General features: G+C 37.4%; 1 protein-coding gene and 1 long non-coding RNA gene across 20 annotated transcripts in view; one reads left to right on the top strand and one right to left on the bottom strand.

The window, feature by feature from the left end:
• REV1 (REV1 DNA directed polymerase) overlaps positions 1–17,764 on the top strand; it is a 62,629-nt gene extending 44,865 nt beyond the window's left edge. For 18 of the 19 annotated variants that reach the window (XM_075135523.1, XM_075135506.1, XM_075135582.1 and 15 more), the window contains 9 exons: positions 3,254–3,356; positions 5,544–5,700; positions 6,069–6,271; positions 8,797–9,030; positions 13,164–13,272; positions 14,353–14,564; positions 14,740–14,896; positions 15,785–15,887; positions 17,344–17,764. In XM_075135523.1, the coding sequence (XP_074991624.1) occupies positions 3,254–3,356; positions 5,544–5,700; positions 6,069–6,271; positions 8,797–9,030; positions 13,164–13,272; positions 14,353–14,564; positions 14,740–14,896; positions 15,785–15,887; positions 17,344–17,455 (1,390 nt within the window). In that variant the 3' untranslated portion in view covers positions 17,456–17,764. The remainder of the gene's footprint in view (positions 1–3,253; positions 3,357–5,543; positions 5,701–6,068; positions 6,272–8,796; positions 9,031–13,163; positions 13,273–14,352; positions 14,565–14,739; positions 14,897–15,784; positions 15,888–17,343) is intronic. The other variant, XM_075135548.1, reaches the window with a different exon arrangement.
• Positions 116–3,258, bottom strand: LOC142074863 (uncharacterized). Its single transcript, XR_012670732.1, has 2 exons — positions 2,754–3,258; positions 116–2,379 (listed from the first exon to the last, which is right to left on the bottom strand). It is a non-coding gene; the product is annotated as an uncharacterized LOC142074863 (long non-coding RNA).
• Positions 17,765–19,527: the final 1,763 nt, after the last annotated feature.

The raw sequence follows: 19,527 nt of genomic DNA, 5'->3' as shown, positions 1-19,527 counted from the left end.
TGAGCTGTGTAATGTTGGGTTCTTTCCTTTTTCTTGAGGGGCTTTCTGCTGTTCCTTGATTGTGACAGTTGGATTCAGTTGTCAAGAAGGATGTGTGATCAGTACCGTTCTTCAAGTCTAGAGCGCATGGGGACTAGGGCAGTATTTGCAGAATTACTTGCTGCAGAAGACTGAGAGGCCACTTTGGATTCTGAAGATTGGAGCTGGCATCAGACACCTTGGACTGCAATTGTCTGCCTTAGTACAGACAAGTTTGTTTGTGTCAAATCTACCTTTCCTGTTGTTTTACCAATAAGTCTGCAGAGAATTTTTTTGGTCCTAGAAGAGAAAAGACAATGAAGATCCAAAGTGGAGCGAAGAAAGTTGAATCTCAAAATCTCAAGGTCAGAGACTATGCCCCATGTTTCAGCTGTTCAAGAAGGCAACTTATTCATGTCTCTTGACCTTCACAGTTACGTTTTTTCATAGAGTCGTAAGTTCCTCATCAGAAGTGCCTTTGGTTTCTTGTGGACCATTGTCAACGTAATAAAGTCTCTTTCTAGTTGGTCTCGCAGCAGCACTGTTGATCTCATTGAGATGCTACCTGTGGTGGCTGCCCATCCCTGGTGAAATGGGATAACCCAGTTACTCTGCCTGGGTAGTCAGTTGGTAGGTCACTATCAAAGGAGTAGGACCTTCAGCTTCCACAAGCAGTGCTGTTACTCTTACCCATTACTTTTTTCTGATTCTTCTTTTTTCCTATTGTTCAACTGGGTGACGTTGACTGAAGATTTTTTTATCTCATTTATTTTTATGTTTGCATACTGAAAACACAAGAATGAAATCTAGGCATAGAGCATCATGTAGTTATATGCTGTTTCATACAAGATTGTCTCAGAACCTTCTAAATACACATTTATTCTTCAGGCAAACACTTCTGTATCAAAGCAGTTGTTCCTTAGGTAAAGGGATGATCCTGACTTTTGTGTGAGGGTGCATTTGGCATCTTTGAAGATAGGTCTTTTCTATTTTTCCCTCCATCTCAGGTTGTTGTAACAGATGAATCCCTTCTGAACTGAAGGGTCATTTTGCTCAGGGTTGCTGATAATGGAAGAGGTGGGGGTGTTCTTTCAGTGGGTTAGAACTCAACAGCAGGACTTGCATGCATAGGGTCTGTCTCATACTTGTGAGCTTGTGACATACAATTCACCTGTATTAAAAACTGAAACTACAAAATTCACCTTTCGCTATCAGAAGCTCATCACCTTTTGGGATTGGTATATCAAGAAGAAAATCCACCAGGCTATACTTTTGTTTTCTGGCTGTCCTGAATTCTTTGAGCTGAAGATTTATTCTTAACAGCCTAAGAACATATTTTTAGGATTGAGGGTGTGTTGAGATAGAGCTTTATTCCTCCTTTATTGGAACTAGTGCCAGACTGCTTTCTCATGAACAGGTCAATGCTTTGGACCTCATTTCTGTGGTCAGGCATGCTAATGTACGTGTGCCCTGAAATTTCCTTCATTCATAAAGTCCTCATTAAGGTAAGATGAGGGGGCACCCAAGGATGCTAAGTTGTTCACACATAGCTGAAGCAGTTCTGATGCCAGGATCTTGTTTGGCAGTGTCTCTGTTTCTGCTTCTGGCTTTACTAATGAACTTGGCAATCCCAGTCAATCCAAATTATGCTATTTGATGATATAGGTGCTGTATTCCTGTCTTTGTTAAAGCATTTCTATTCAGTCCAGTTAAAGGCTTTTTAGCAGCAGCAGGGTAAACTCTGGAAGTTGCATCCAGGCAAATGGATTAGAATCGCAGGGTGGTGTTCCCTCAGGTGTGGTTTCCCTATGTACAGCCTAGTTCCAACAGTTTGGGATTATTTACTGGAGCTAAAAGTGACCAGTTTCTCTCTTCAATTTAAGATTTTCTCTGAGGCTACAACTCACAACCCATTTCTTGCCCCCTCACCTCACAGGTGAATGAGTTGCTATGCTTTTCATCCTATAGGTCAAGATTCCCTAGAGTGATAATCATAGTCCTGCAAAGGATTCAGACTCTCAGACATGCTTAAAATCAAATTAAACTTCTGAGATGGTAATGGTATATTTACTGCATCATTGATATCAAGTCCTGATAGTACAGGATAGACCTTTGTAAAATATTCTACTGAAATGGTGTGTACCTTTAGACCCATCCTGCATTTCTCCCTAATGTTTTGCATAGCTGCATCTTAATGGTGATACTGATCTCCTTTTTCTTAAAAATGTTAACGTGTAAGACTCAGGGAGGTCTTCATATCATTCACAGCAGGAAGGTTTTTCCTTTTGATATTGGCAGAACCAGACCTTTCTGGAGATCACTTGGCTGTTCATGGTGGTTTCTGACAGATTCAGAAGTAGACTAAAATTTAAGGAGACACCATCAAAGTGTTTAGTAAGTTGTCAGGATGGCACCCTGTCAAAACACCAAGGTGGAACTTCCTTTTGTCCATAGAGCCCAATCCATCAGAGTTAAAACTGCATCGGTTACCTCAGTGAAAAGACTTTACATCACTCACATACGTTTGATTAGCCACCTGAAATTCTGTCCTTATCTGTCTCAACTGTTAAGCCACTAGAGAACCAGAACTACCAAGCACTACTACTGCCCTGCCAAGCTCTCAGGTGGCAATTTGTAAAACTCACAACCAGGTAATTTTGTGAGAGTTGTTGCAGAAAATTGCTCACAATGTAAGATGTGTATTTGGAATGTTGTTTAAAGTTCAAGTTACTTACCATTAATCTGAGTTCTTTGTTATTTGTAATCCACATGCACATGCCTGTATCTGCTTCTCCGTCAGAGTTCCTTCTGAAACTCTTGGTTTAGATGTTTGACAATTGACAACTGAAACAGTACTGAGCAAACTCTTTATGAACCAAGCTTGAGTGAAGGATAGTGCATGAGTGCATTTCTATGAGTACTGTAAAGTGAAACATTTTTGTCTGGCCTCAATAGGTAGCATGTATCTAAATATATACTATATTTGACAATTTAATGTGTGGACTGAGAATGTTCAATTAGTAAGTAATCTGCTTTTTTTCTGTAGAACATGCTTAGTTCTAAGTACTTTTAAAAAGAAATCACAGAACAAAAAAACAGTGTTCAGTTTCTGTATGCCAAGCAATTATGATCTGTCTTTGTTTGAGGTCCTCTCTGGAATAAATACAGAATTGTTGTTGTCTTTAGGATTTGTGAAACAGTTTCCTTTTCAACCATACTTTTTTATTGTTTGTAGGACTGTGACTCTAGACCATGCAACAGACAGTGCAAAAGTAATTGGGAAAGAAACTCTAAACATGTTTCATACAATGAAACTGAACATATCAGATATGCGAGGGGTGAGTTAATGGGAAAACTGAAATTTGTTCTCTTTATCAATCTTCTTTGTTGTCTTTCATAAATTTTCAGTTCTCCAGGGTAGACGATAACCAAACTTAAGCAAAAGTGTAGATAATACAAAGCTTATGTAAATTAGGCTATGCAATCATAGTATGTTTTGTATGATTACCTTTGAAAAACATAGTTACAAAGCCATAAATGTAAAAAAAGAAAGTTTTATTGTGGTATGGATTAATCCACGACTTAAAACAGCCTGAGGTAATGAAATTAGACTGTATCCTCCACAGTTCTAGTAGCATGCATAAATTTTATTTTGTCTTAGAATTTTTTGTAAACTTTTGCACAGTTACTAGTTAAGTAACTAATATAAATACTGCTTGTAATGCCAATCAAAGATAAAGATCGGAGGAGTTTTTGCTCTAGACTGCAAGTCTTAGAGCCAGAAAAGTTACCAAACCATGGTTTGAAGGTGAACCAAACCTTTCTTTGAAGGTGAATTGTTGGCTCTTTTGAATCACGGTTTATTTTAGAACACTCTTGCTCATCTCAGTGGTTTTGTCATAGCAATGTGAACCCATGATAAGACTATTTTGGCATCAGTCATTTGTTACAACGGAACACAGAGGCTTTCTAAAACAAACCTGCATTTATTGGTCATCTAGATATAGAAGTAGGGTTTTGATTCACAATGTTGCCTTGCAAAGTCATCTCCATGGCTTGGGTTTCTTCTTGGAGTTGAGGAAATATTTATTATCCTTTCCCTGTCTTTTTCTTGTTTCTTGGCTGTCTGTCTCATTTGCTGTCTTTCCTGACTTCTTACATCGTTTTATTTCGCTTGATTTCTTTAGCCCTTGTTTTAGAGGATTATTCTTTAAAGTTAATATCCTGTGGGTGTTGCACATGTTGTTTTGCAGAACAATGTGCTACTTCTGAGCAGGTGGCTCTGTTCAGTTCTGGAGGGGCCATTCAGTTCTAGATTATATAATAAAGTGCAGATATATCCAAGGTCCCTCAATAGTATTCCTTTCAACTGACTTCAGACACATCCAATGTCTATGTCTATATTGGAGCTAGTCCCCTTAAGCTTCACTTATACATGAGGTGAGTCATGCTTTAAAGTGTCCTTTTTCTCACAATATCTAGAAAAGGTCCTAAAGTGATACCCTTAGCTGTTCGTGCCCACACTTGGGCAGATGAATCCACTCATTTGTCCTGTAGACCTAACATAACACTTTAACTCAAACGTTTCTCCTAAAAGGCCAAAAAAACCAAGGCAAAGGGGTTGTACAGCACAGCAAACTCAGTATTTTAAGTTCTACAACTCAAATCTAGAAATATTTCAAACCAAAAAGGTAAAAGTGCAAAGAAAAGCTTTTTACAATGGTTTTAATATCCCATTAATTGCAACCAAGAAACTGTTAACAAAAAAAATCCTTGCTATGTAATTATAGAAGACGACCTGGTGGAAATACATACACTAGCTCCTTCATGCTTTCTGGGTCCTATATAAATTTTTTTTAAGTGTTGGGTTTTTTTCTTAATAGTTATGGAGGATTAGCAGTAAAATTGCACAACGTACCAGTGCGTTCTTGGTTGGGCACAGTTTTTGAACCCCTGTTGATTTGGTATTTTAAAGTTAATGAAAAGTGAGGATGCCTTTCAAAATGAGGAACACCTCATCTGATAAAGACTGCTTTCACCAAAGTACTTTCATCCATTGAGACTTTGCAAGAACCATGTCTAGAAGTGAAACAACATTATTTTTCTCATTTGTAGACTGAAGTGATGGTTTTAGTATAGATTGTCCTCAGGAAGAACCTTCCTTTCTTGTACAGGTAGCCAGATTTAATACTAATCACTTCCTGATCAGTACTTCTTTTGTTAGTGTTTAAGAAATTTCATAATAAACACAGTTTCATGATCCTGTTGACAGCACTTTTCTATATCAGAGAAGTTAAGATGGTATTATCTTTGTAATTTCTTAGTTGTTGGATTGTGGTGGATAATCCTGGGATTTGTTTGGGATGTTTTTAGTGGCTATTTATGTGTATTTCAACATACTTTTATTCGTTCTCTCCGCCACCCACAACAGGCAGCCAATTTCAGAGAAGGCAATGCTATTATGAAAGAATTACAGAATTTTTTTTTAACTTCGTAAAATGAATGTATTAATGTTTTGGATTTAGGTTGGAATTCAGGTACAGCAGTTAGTTCCCATCAGTAAAACCACTTCGGCTTGCTCAACAGTACAATCTGGACACTTACCTGGTGGATCGCATTCAGTTATTGATCTTTTTCATGTTCAGAAAGCAAAAAAGTGCTCAGAAGAAGAACATAAGGAAGGTCAGTAAGCTTTGTGTTTTGCATGTGTGATAATGATCAGTTCTGAAGGGCTCCAACATAGGTTAACTTTTGGAATACTTAGTCAATATTATACCAGTACAAATTTTTTAATATAAACTCTTTGAGAGCCGATTTTGCTGCTGCAAATGAAAATGCTATAAATAAAACTTTGTACAGGATTATTCCAATCATTTTTAAAAGTTAATAGTAACAAAGAATACTTTAAAATAGAAAATGTTATAATTATGCTATATATTTTATAAACTATTTAGTGAAGAAAACTGGAAATTAGCTTCACTGTATCTTGAATCTTCAGAGTATTTTTAACTATTAGATGATCGTTCTGTATTCTGTTTTCATATGTATAGTATTTGTGGCTGCTATGGACCTTGAAATATCTTCTGATTCAAGAACTTGCACTTTTCTTCCATCTCGTGGTACCCATCTCACATCTGGTCTCAATTCTAATGTTAACAACACTGAGTCTGCTGTCAAATGGAATGGCATACATTCTCCTATCAGCGTAAAATCCAGGCTCAATTTGAGTATTGAGGTTCCATCTGCTTCCCAGGTAAAATCTGAGAATATAAAACATCTGCAATATATTGTAATAATTTGGGATTGTTTGTCTTATTTGGATAGAGCAAAAAAAGTTACATTACACTTTTTTTAAATAGAAAGAGCTCTATTAGAGTACGATGCACAGTAAGAAACTGTTACTGATGCAAAACTATTTTGCCTTAATAAAAGGATTTTTACAGAGCAGTCATTTGTAGACTAACTCAAAAAAGATTGTATTTTTTCAAAGGAAATTTAATTTTCCAGTATCTTTTTCCCTTCCCATCACTTGCCAAAGGATTGGAATGGAACAGGAATGAAAAAGATGTCAAGGATGAAATATTAAAAAACATTACCTTCCACCTTTCACAACCAAAGCCCAGAGCCTAATTATAAAAAACATGACGTAAACTTTAGGAAAACTTCCATCAGAGAAATTAGACACATTCTATGGTTAATGCTCAGCGTTTATATGATTACGATATGATGCAGATTTGTAAATTCCCTTTTCTTATGTTAGCTCTTAAAAATTATTTCTGATTACCTTAATCACTGATGAGTGGCTCAAAAAGAATTTTGACAAGTACTTTGTGTCATTTTCATGAAGACAGAACTTCCAAATTTTTCCATCCCTCTTTATGGCAGCAATATTCTTTGCCACAGATGCCAATAAATGATAATCAGGTAGTCTTCTCCACATAATTTCTTAAAGTCATGTATTCTATACCAGTCTTTAAATTACACTATAAATCAGTCTTCAAGCTCTAGTCAGTGAGAAGGAACTGAACAGCAACTAGTCTTACACTACCTCATATACTTTTACAATGGCTGTACTCTAAGTTTCTGTCTAAAAGAATGTCAAACTTGTATTCAGATTTTCTTCAAATAATACTGAAGCTAAGATGCACACTTAACATTTGTACAGAATATCACCTTTTAGATGAGAGGAGGACAATCTTTATTTAAATAAAATATTTCTGTGGGGTTTGGGGATTTTTTTGTGTGTTTTAACAAAGGAAGAGCCTCCTTATTTCCACCCCACATGTTATTCAAGCGGACATCTGTTATAAGGGTCTGCTATGAGCAAGGTGCACTGAATTCTGTAGGTATCTTAGGTATAAGCAGATTTACATGCTTTTCTGAAAAAATCTGTAATTTTAATTTCTGTAATTTAAATATGTAAAAGCATTTATTGATGTTCTTTTAACGGCTTTACCAAATACTTATTCGTTTTTAGAAGCCGAAAGCCTTTTTTTCTGTAATGCAATACTCAAGCTAGCTCAGGATTTAAAAGCAACTTGACTGAACAATGTAAAGCTCCATATACTCAGATTCTCCTATAGGAGGAATATGTATGAACAAGCAAAAAATGCACTAGCTGTGCAGTAGAGTTCCTAAAGCTTTGGTGACCTTATGGCACAATATGCTTATTTTTCCTTCTGTTTTATAACCATATTATAATATGGAATATAATACAGAATTCGGTACAGGGAAGGAGTGGTGAGAGTTAGTCCCATACTGCTGTTTGTGTACTGTGTGCTGGGAAAGCAACAGCAAGATATTTTACACCCAGGGTTTCCAGAAAATGTTTATAGAGGTATATATGTAGCAAATTTGGAATGAGGGAACAAACAGAATGTAGAGTGAATAACTGAAGAGATTAATAATACAGACAGTTTTCGTCAAAACCTTTCAGTTACCATAAGCCAAGTATCTTTTCATAGATAATTTGTAGTTCTTCTGTGTAAATACAGAATCTGGTCATAAACTCCACATTTTCTTCTTAAAGGTAAAAGATAGTTTTCTAACACTGCTGTGGAGTCTCATTTAGCAGAACTTACAGGCAAACATTGGCATTTATCTACAAATTTTACTTGTGAGAAAAATGGTGCTGTAAATCTGCTTGTCAGTTATATTTATTCTGTCACTTGTGCAGCTGTCATTGTATACAGCAACTTCTAGGTACTGAGGGGTCATTTCAGTTGTTTCAAGTCGATAATTGATGGTAAGTACCAATTGCAGCAAGCAAAAATTTGAATCTAAAGCTTATTTCATTATCACAATCTATGACAAGAGTCTGACAGTATGCAAACATACGTGATACCAATAAAGTAAATTAGTAACATGTATCCTAGGACTATACAAAGAAAGAAATTAATTGCTTACTGCTTTGTACCAGATACCAATTTAGTATCCATATCAACATGCTGCCTATATAATTTGAACTCAAAATTTGGGTTTCCTTATCACTAGGTAGTTGTAGAGGAAACCTTATATATGATTGTGATAAGAACACTGAACATTGTGAAAAGATAAAACTGAGCATTTATATTTGCTGAACTACTTAGTCTTAAGACGATATTTTTTCATTTTGCTGCTGCAGAGCATAACTGTCAGGTTCCTAAGTATGTTTGCATACACAGATCAAAATGAATATTTTCTTTCCTAAAATTCAAGAACTGTAGAACTATTTTTTGAGTAAAATTAACTCTGTTATCTATTCCTCAGAAAAATCTAAAAGCTTTTATATATTTGCAGCTAGATAAGTCTGTGCTAGAAGCTCTGCCGCCTGATCTCCGAGAACAAGTAGAGCAAATATACACCATTCAGCAAGGAGAGAATTACGGAGATACCAAAAAAGAGCCAATAAATGGATGTAACACTGCACTTCTGTCACAACCAGTTGGAACAGTGCTTTTACAAATACCAGAGCTCCAAGAACCAAATACCAATATGGGAATTGATGTGATAGCCTTGCCAGCTTTCTCACAGGTAGGATGTTTGCAGGGTATCAATAAACATCAACTTTCCACCTATAGGAAGAGTTAACAGCTTTTTCTTGAGACAGCATTACTAGAATTTGTGACTTACCAAAATTATTTATGGTCCTTTAATATCTTTAAACATCTGTGCTTTTAAATGTACCTTGATCTATCACAAACATAGAATGATAGTATTTATTAAAGATTTATAGGGATCAGTATGGCTATGTTTTTGCTGTTGTTTAGTGTAAAATCTCCTCATTTACACTTTGCTTTGCAATCCAGTGTGTAAATAGCCTTTTTTCTGCATTGCAGCTGAGTTACACTTTGAAGCAGTCCTAAAATCGGCTTAGCTAGTCACAGGAGACTCACTCTGTTTAAGTAAATGTTTTGGTGGTGTAAAGCCAACCTCTACGAGCTTCTGTAGATGTGATTGTTTATATCACGTTCCTGGGAGAAAGGCAGGCATAGCTAAAGATTGTGCAGATCTCCATAATTTTTAAATTAGCTCATATACAGCATGTCCAGGATGAGGAAAGTGCAAAGTTGTTTCTCAAAATAGCAGCCTGAAGGGGGAGCCAGTAATGATGCTTCTATTTGTATTCCACCCTTCAATCCAAGATGGTGCTGAACAAATGTAGGTTAAAAAAAAGAAAATCAAAGATTGGATTACCTAGAGATATGATGTCTTGCGTATGCATCATTTAAAATAGAGCAGTATTTTTATTCTTCTATTTGCTGTGCCATTGCTCCATTGCTGTTCTCAAACGAAGTGATATCACCTAATCAGATTTACAGAGAGAGATTTGTTGCTGTTTCTAAGGCATAATGCTGCTTAGCTGACAAAGAATCCAGAGAAAATTTGATAGAAATTCCTGACCTGTTTTCAGTAAATAGTAGTTAATGCATAATTGTTACTCAAAAGATGTGTAGTCTGTTCTACTACTAAAATTTCTTCGCCTTGATTCAAGTTCATTGGTTCAAAAACAGTTGTGTCAGTTTTTATTCCTGAACTGCAAAGTTGGGTTTCCCCTATGAAAACACTGTGCGAATAGTATATGAACTCTCCACACCCCAGCTGTTTTAAATTATGTAGTTACATTCATTCTTAGGCAACAGTTTATCTTGGACTTGTGTGTTAAATTATGCTGTGCTTTAAAGTACACCCCTCCACACTTGTTTTACCACTCTGTACTCTTTTTTAGGGTAAATTTTAACTGCATATGGGTTTCTGTAAAAATTACATTCCGTTTGTGTTTATGCTTTATCTATCTATTAATTAGGCAGTTGAGAATTGATTGTTGTTTCTTTATAACAGTGTTAGTTCTTGAAATTGTCTTAGAAATACCTAATTTACACACTCAAATGTACTGATTTTCCTGCCTCTACCTCCTAATGCATTTTGTGACTGTGTTACTTGATCTAAAAATGTCGGCTTACCAGAGCAGCCTTTTTGTTTGAAGATGTAGTTCAAGAAGAATTGGCTACTTCCTATTTATTTGTTGGGGGTATCCATACTATCTATTTTACAATGCCTTATGGTTGTGCTCCAAATTTTCTCCTGAAAACCATTCAGCTTTCTTTATTGGCAAAAAGAGAACTAAGATTTACAATTTTCATTTTCTGAGTTAGGTCCAAGTTTAATACCTAGAATAATGTGGTTGAGTAGCTTCCTTAGGCTTGGAGAAAAAAAAAATGCTAAAACCAGTTCATTAATACAGGAGGATTTTTTTCTGTGTTAAAATCAAACGTGAACTTAATTCAAAAATATCATCTTTGTCTAAATAGAATTTGACACAATTTTTTTTATTGTTAAAGTCTTTGTGGGAGTGTATATTGTATGAATGCACACGAACATTTAAGATTACTTACTTTCAAATGATGCAGTGAACTAAGTAGTAATAGGTTTCAGGTATAGAAATATTGCAAGCCACTCCAAATTGAGTACTTTAGCTACATTAACTCAGCAAATGTAAATGATGCCCTGACATCTTTTTATAGCTTAATTAGGTTTGTTTTTCAACCCTTCATTCCTTTTGTCTGAATTGTGTTTTTATGACCAGGTGCCAAGTTAATTGGCTGATAGTGATTTATTCATTAGAAAACATGTGGAAAATGTCCTTTGTTGGGTAAGGTTCTCCCATAAAAAGAATCCAGATAGATTGCATTTCATTTCCATCAGCTGCTGAAGTAATCTTAAAATTTAGAAGAGCTGTATATCTGTAGCAGCTGAATCCTGTAAAAGCATAGGATGCAAGAAGTAAAGATTACAGATGCTTAGAAATGAATGACATTTGTAGTAGTGGAGTTAATTACTGGTGGCAGATTTGCACCTCGTCCTTACATTGTCTTAACATGGTATAGATTCCTTCTAAGGAAATTTATACAGCACATAAAAAATACTGATAGCTGTATGCTGAGGTAATACATTAATTTATAAAATCAAGGTTCTCCATAATGTGAATGTGATACAGCTATGTGAAAGCTATGTTAGGACACTCTGGCTGTACAGTAAATTCCCGAAACTCCAATTAATTAGTGTAGAATTCATATGAATTTGACTGATGGCTCTTCTAACTGAATTTTTACATGTTACACTTTCACAGGACAATGATAGGGGGAATAACAAAAACACATCCAGTTCCCTGTACTGCATTATTTCTTCATGAATTATTAAGTGGTGTACACAAAAAACAGTGTTAATTCAGGGCCTCCCAAATTCCTGACTCTCGAATGCTTAACCAGAGAACACTAACCTTTTTTAAATATTTTATTAAATAAAATTTATATTTAAAAAATAACTTAAGCCTCTGAACTTAATTGGCTACATTCTTCTACAATGCTTTGTTCTGCGCAATGTATGCAGTAATTGAGGTCAGAGTTGTTCCCATTTCTTCTTTTAATTAGTGCATATTTTGTGTGGTGAAAAATTTGTGTTGGCACATGGAGTTCTAAAAATGGAAAAAATGTTGTGCTAAATTGATGGGTTTTACCTGCGGGAGCATGTTCATGTTTGTTATCTACACAATTTAGACATCATATGTGTGAATAGCACAGCCTACCTTCCTGACATAACATGCATATTTTGGTTTTAAAAAAAGATCAAATCTCTGTTGAAAATAAGAGGTAACTTATAATATATATGCATACTGACATACAATAAATACAGTATCTCAGATAATGGTGGAAATTGCATTGTGCCCTTCGAATAGTAATAGTAGTTTTGAATAAATTCTTTTTTGTTTGTGTACATCTCCGAATTTCACCACTGAAATGAAGGGCACTCTCCCACTGGGCAGATTTAATCTTCTAAATGATCGGTTTGCCTTTTTTGAATTAGATTTTGCAGATTATGAGCTGAAAACACTGTCCCATAATATTGGGAAACTCAGAATACAAGACTAGCCTGTCACTAATTTGCTACTTCAGACACACAGTGAGGGAAGATAACCGAAAATACATGAAATTTTATTTTGTCCATATGAGTGTGTATGGCAATTGGCAACAAATGCTTTCCTGTCTAGAACTCAAGCTCCTGGGACAGTTGGAAGGGACTGCGTTTTTATCAGCCAGACAAGGGGTGGACAACAAGAAATGAAATCCTTTTGTGCTAGTTCAAAATACGAGGTAGCTGGACTTGCATTTCCTGTCCTTAAAGAAGCGAGACTACTTCCAAGGATACTTTCTTTGAGGAGTGTAGCAGCTTCCAGGAAATAGAACTATCAAAAGAAAAGGAGGAACAAAAGTCTGATTGTCACAGTGTTTGAGTTTGGAAGTTTGAAGGGAGTGTTCTCCGAGTTAGGCTTAATTGTGCAGTTAACATAGCTGTACTGTGTATCAGTAGGTGAATAAAAATAGTGAATAAAGTAGGTGAATAAAGATGGTTGGTGTATTTTAGGCTCATAAATAGTAATTTTATAAAATAATAAATGTAGAGTAATACTAAAAGGAAAATTTTATGGTTTTTACAAGCTAAAGTACATGAAGAAAATGTACAACATATTTTACAGTGTTTCAGTTATATCTCATTTATTTTTGCTTGACATAAAATGTAAATACCTTTCTCATGTGAGTGATCTAGAGGAAAGCAAGCAGTGTTGCTCACCGGTAAAATAATCAAATGAATCTTTTGTTACTGTTCAGGTGGACCCTGAGGTTTTTGCTGCACTACCTGCTGAGTTGCAAGCAGAGCTGAAAGATGCATATGATCAAAGGCAAAAGCAATCAGAGCAGCAACCTGCTAACACTTTTGGTGAGTATGTATAGTTGTACAATAGTTTTGTATGGGAGTTGTTTACTCTTCAAAGAGATATTGCAACCCTAAATAACAAACTGGAAAATATAACTAACCCTTCTATGAAGATGCTGTGTTAAATCGAATTTCTGTATGTATTTTTGACAGACTGTCAGTTACAACCAGCTGTGGTCTCATTTTGCAAACAGATGCCTAGCTTTACTTAAATGGGTAATTAATTCAATTCGTTGGGACTGTGGCACTAAACTTACCCATGTCCATATGTTTGCAGGATGGAATGTAAACTTGATATGTCTTGTGATTTTAAGTATTGCATCTTCAGTACCTAAGTTAGTTAAACTATGTTCAGATAGCATTCTCATGGTTCCCTGAAACCCGTAGCACTGGTATGGGTTTCAGGCAACAAGAGATATGATACATCTCACCATATGTCTGATAGTCAGATGGTTTTACTCTGAGCTGATCACCCAGGTCTCCTTTTTATAATCAGTAGAAAGAAATAAGATTAATTCCCTGTGCACGTGCTTTGTCATAAAATAGGTTGGAAATGTCATTGGGTTCATTGCCAGTTAAATACCGCATTATTATAATCAAACCTTGATTTCATAGCCAGTGGACTAATGCAGGTAGGTTAGTATGATGGAGTGAGAGCGGTTTCCTTGGTAAACTATGATGAAAGCAGTTTGGGGGGCTTTTTGCTGCTGGTTTTGCTGATAACCACTGGTGGGAAGTCTTAGCAGGTGTCTGGGTGGGACAGTGCTCTGACTGAGGCGAAGCAATTTGTCCAGTAGGCTTCAGATTTCACCAGCTGCTCATATTCAAGTACTGAAATGCTTGATATTAAAAGGCTTATGAATAGTTGAGTATCCACTGAGTACACTAATGTCTAGCAGTGCTTTTCAAATACTTAAAACATTGCCCATATCTGGAATGGCATATGCGTGTTAAATCGCTTTATCTAGGTTATGTTCTCCCAACTGATCCATAGATTTTTATGGAAGATACAGAGTCCCCCTTTCAATGGAAAAGTATTAAATTTTAAATCTATCAACCACTGACTGTTCCTGTGTTTTTCAGTGTCAAAAAATCCTTTCCTCCACCTGAAGCATGCAACAATGAAAAATAAGAAAAAAATCAGGAAAAAAAATCCAGTCAGTCCTGTAAAAAAGATTCAGAGTCCTTTGAAAAACAAACTCGTTGGTAGCCCTGCAAAAAACATGCTGGCTACATCTGGAAGCCCACAGAAGCTAATAGATGGTTTCTTGAAACAAGAAGGAACAGCTGCTCAGGTAATTTTAATGCTAACAGCTTTCGATAAAGCTATGTCTGTTTCTTTAGACTTAGTCCATGTTCACAAATGCAGCTTGTTTACTGGATTCTTTACTAGATGCTTATCTGTGTATATATATGTGGTGTTACCATATTTGTCAGACTGAGCATTATCAACTTTTATGTTTGGTACAGCCGGAAGCAGTTCCATCAACATCAGATTCTTCAGGCCCATCAGCTCTGCAGACTGAACAGCCTGGTTCATTTAGGCCACAAGCACCTAACCTAGCTGGAGCTGTTGAATTCAATGATGTAAAGACGTTGTTGAAAGAATGGATTACAACTATTTCAGGTACGGGATGTCATGCTAGTGATGATCTTGCATGCATCACAAGGAAGACTATTTTTTCAGTAGGCTTTTTGTACTTTCTTCCTTCACTCTTCCTTTCACTGGTTATTTTTCACAGTAATCTTGAAGTCTTACTGCCTTGCAATCTTGGAGTAACTTGACTCTTCCTACTCAGTTGTTATTCTGTGTTTTTGCCAGCTCCTGTTTCTTGCTTAACACCATGAAAATCTACCTGCTCTCTCTTCAACCCATTTGTCAGGCCCTTGTTTCATGCCTTGATGTTACTTGTGCGGGAGGTTTTCCTTATTTTGTCCAACAAATTTTTGGTTTTGTTACAACCACTAGGATGAAAGATATTGAAAGGGAATTCCTCTTTTACGAAGACGTCATTTTAGAGGCAAAGGAATGCATTTTTTTTCAAAATAACTGCTGGAAAAAATTCTAGAATAAAGTGCAGAAGTGTAACAGTATTGCTAAATTGTGATTTGAATCTTAATGTTATGTCAAACAATTAGCAATGCCTTGATGTCGTGGGAAATCTGACCTGCAAGATCCTTCGTACCTTGGACATTACTATTCTCCTGAGAGTTTTGAAACAGCAATTCCATTTTAAATCCCTATTTCTTTTCCCTTTGGATACTCTTAGCTTGGCTGTCATTTGTTCTCACTGAAGGATAAAAAGAAGAGGTCTACAAGACAGATATTTCAGGACCTTGCAGTCCTTTTATGTACACAACTTGTGACGTTGAGGGGAGGTATGGGAATACAGCAATTGTCAGATCAGCCCCTGATGCGCTAACACTGCAGAATTTCTTTCTATTATATTGTAATTATTCTATGATCATATTCTAAGTATACTTAGAGAAAAGTTACCTTTTTTTTTTATTACAGATCCTATGGAAGAAGACATTCTACAGGTTGTAAAGTATTGTACTGATCTAATAGAAGAAAAAGATTTGGAAAAGTTAGATCTGGTTGTGAAGTACATGAAAAGGTAGCTGATTTGCTAGTACTTGTGACATTTAGACTGATTTTGTTAGCATTTACGCACTAGGTGCTTCAGTGTAAGGCCACAAGCCTATTAGACATTCCATCGATGAGTCTAAATATTTTCCCCCCAAAATTGGGAGGGGGAAGAAGTTGGGCAGATAAAAATAGGTAATTTGTGAAAAATTAATAGTACCATTTAATAGTATTTGCTACAAAGTCTTTTGTGTCCAGGCAAAGGGTATAGTTTTTGTCATCATTGTCCCTTTTCTTCATCCTGTTTTCATTCATTTTTCATGTAACCTTAGATCTTTCCTTTGTTTCTTCTGATTTCAGTTCTCCTGCTGTATCCAGATCCTGTCTCACCCCTCCAACCTATTAAATGCATTTTTATTACTTAGTTATTGTGCTCCTATTACTCTTTCCATGAGTCAGGAGGCCCAAGTTCCATTTATGTCTTGCTTACTAACTGATACTTAACTATGGAGCTCAGCTTTCCATGTATTAGATCTGGAAAGTATTTATTTCACAGAATTAATCAATACCCAAAAGACTACAGCAATGTAAAAACTTCGCTATGCTTTTGTGTTGTGGGATGTCTTTAGGCCTCAGAAAATGCAAAACGCACAGTGCAGTTAACTGTTTTGTAGAATGCTGTATAGTACATTCCTTATAAAACTCTTCAGAAAACATCATGTCCCGTTCCTGGTCCCTGTATGTGAGATTTGCAGTGACAGCAGTGTGTCTCTCCAAAGGCTGGTAACAAGCATAGGACAAGGAATCAGGAGTTGGATGATACGCAGTTGTCCACATGATACTGATGTTAGGTCTTCCAAAGCTGTTAAGTGTAGGAACCCTCTGCTCTCCTGTACTAGTGATCTAGAAGGAGATTTTGAGAGTACAGAACTGCTCCATTTTCCTTGGGCACTTCCTTAATTTGCTTCTAGTAGCAGCTGAATGATAGAGGAAACTCCTAGTGCTCTGCGGGCCGCCATTATTTGGTTCCATTTTTAGCAATAAACACAATATAGTGCCCCCAAAACCTCCTATTTAAATGTCTTAATCACCCTTGGCATCTGTTGGAATAAAAAAGTAGCATGTATGTCTTGGGATGAGGAAGGGAAGATCAGGATCCAGAAGCTTGCTATTTCTGATTCTTCAGTATGAGGTTGGTAGGTCAGCACTTTAATCGCAGGCTTACAACCACTGCAAAGTGCTAACATTTACAGGTTGGTGTGACACCATTCAAATCATAAGCGTCACCACTGAGTGGCAGAGGAATCTGTGGCGTTAGATAAGACTTGGTATATTGGAAGAGATAGGGCTTTACCAAGATTGAATCAAAATACCATTCATCGTGAACTGTTATGATCTTGTTTTCCAGTATGAAGACCAATACTTACTGTAAAAAGGACTGGTTCTGTAATGGTAATTTTCTCCCTCTTCTTCCTTTTCCCCTTCAGGTTAATGCAGTCATCTGTGGAATCGGTTTGGAATATGGCATTTGACTTCATTCTTGACAATGTTCAGGTAGTTCTACAACAAACTTACGGAAGCACATTAAAAGTTATCTGAACTTGTAGTAAAGAGCTTGATGAGAGCCTGGAGCTCTCTGCTAGCTGTGCCATAAGTGCTTGTGAGGTATTTGCAAAGTGCATGATAGTAATGCCCTGAGTTTTTATAATTTCAAATTTCTTTTTAAACAACAAAGTGTTTTGTACATTTCTTTTCAGAAAGTGCCAAATTTGTCAGTATTGCATGTAAATAATTGTGTTAAAATTCTTTTATTGTAGTATAGAATCTATTTACAAAATGTTTGTTTATAAAGTTTTATGGATTTTTACAGTGAAGTGTTTACAGTTGTTTAATAAAGAACTGTATGTATATTTTTGTACTGATTCTATTTTGTGATGCTTCAGTTTGAATATAGCTAACCCCTTTTATTAAAGCCGCAGCTTTGATTCATTTCACAAAGTTTTACACAGTGACCCTGCCTCAACATGCGTAGGAGACTGCTGTATGTTCACCTGGCTGCTTGTTGTTTCTTCTCTACTGACTTCACAGATTTTAAGCCGAGGGAAGAATATTAGCCCATTCTCAGTTTCATCCTTCAAAGACAGAAGCCAGCGTGGCCCAGCCACTCCCAAAGCACACACAGCGTTAGCTGAAGCGTAATTGCTCTCTGAGCTCTGTGTATTCAGGTGTACTGTTACCTCTAGAGATGTGTGCTTGTGGAGGAAAACAAATGGAGATCTGTAAACAGTACCCCAAAGAAGCATTGTCAAGGAGCTAGGCAGTAGCTAACACGGAGCACTGTTGAAGCCTGTATCAGTCCTCTGCGTTGCTCCCACTCGGGATAGAGCCGCGTTCCACTCTTAAAACACCACCGTTCTCCCCAGCCTGTGACATGCGTTTTCTTTATGCAGCGTAACAAAATAGGTTGTAGTGAGTAGTAGTGTAGCAGCAGTGAAATAAATAGCCCTACCTATTTGTGCTAGGGAGGGGTATGCTTGCATCTCTACGGTTTGTGTTTTGGGCAAGTCTGCATTTTCCAGATGTACACCAGCCTTGTATAGTCATATTTGGCCCAATATGGTGAAGCAAGGCTGTTCAGGTGCCTGGGAAGAAAGACGACCACTTGGAAGAAAACCCAGGTGGGAAGAAAAATCTTTCCATTTTCTGGAGAAATGACTGGGGGGGTGGGGGGAACAGAAATCAGAAGTACCCCACATACATAACCCTGGCTGGGTGAGGACCCACCCGACTGTAGAATGGAAAGCTGGAATGCCTACTGGAGCTAGCCCTGGAGCAGGATTTGCACCACCAGCTTAGCTGGAAGCATCTCCACGACCAGAGGGCAGGAGCTGCTGCACTCAGGTTAGCTGCAGCTAACAGTACAGCTAGAGCAGGGAGCGCTCTGCAGCCACTTCACTGGCTGCAGCACAGGTTACAGCAGTGACAGCATTGTTGAGCTTTAAGTTGTGCCCTAGGCTTCCCTTGTAATGCACACGGGGAGAGCTACCAACCTGGCAGCCTTCTACAACAAGGTGATGGATGAGGGAGGGGCAGTAGATGTTGTTTCTCTTGACTTCAGTAAGGCTTTTCATAGTATCTCCTGTAGCATCCTCATAGGCAAGCTGGTGAAGTACGGGCTAGAGACAGGGACGGGGATTGAGAACTACCTGGGGCAGCAGGCCCTGGGCATGGTGATCAACGGCAGAGTCTCCTGTTAGAGGCCAGTCCCAAGTGGTGTAACCCCACAGTCAGTACCAGGTCCAATACCTTCATTAATGACCTGGATGATGGGGCAGAGCACACCCTCAGCAAGTTTGCTGATGACACAAGAGCGGCTGATACAGCAGAGGGCTGTGCTGCATCTAGCGAGACCAACAGGCTGGAGAAACGGGCATGAAGTTCATCATGAAGTTCAATAAGGAGAAGTGCAAAGTTCTGCACCCAGGGAGGAGCCACGCCAGGTACTGGGGCCAACTGGCTAGAAAGCAGCTCTGCAGATAAGGCCCTGTGGGTTGAGCCAGCAATACTCGCTCACAGCAAAGGCCACCAACAGCCTCCCAGGCTGCATGAGGAAGAACATCACCACTATGCTCGGCACTGGTGAGACACACCTGGTCCAGTTCTGGGCTCCT

This window comes from Calonectris borealis, chromosome 1 (genome assembly GCF_964195595.1).
Source record: "Calonectris borealis chromosome 1, bCalBor7.hap1.2, whole genome shotgun sequence".
In the NCBI taxonomy this organism is placed as follows: Eukaryota; Metazoa; Chordata; class Aves; order Procellariiformes; family Procellariidae; genus Calonectris; species Calonectris borealis.
The sequence above is the reverse complement of the archived record's forward strand: the minus strand, read 5'-3'. Positions and strand labels throughout refer to the sequence as shown.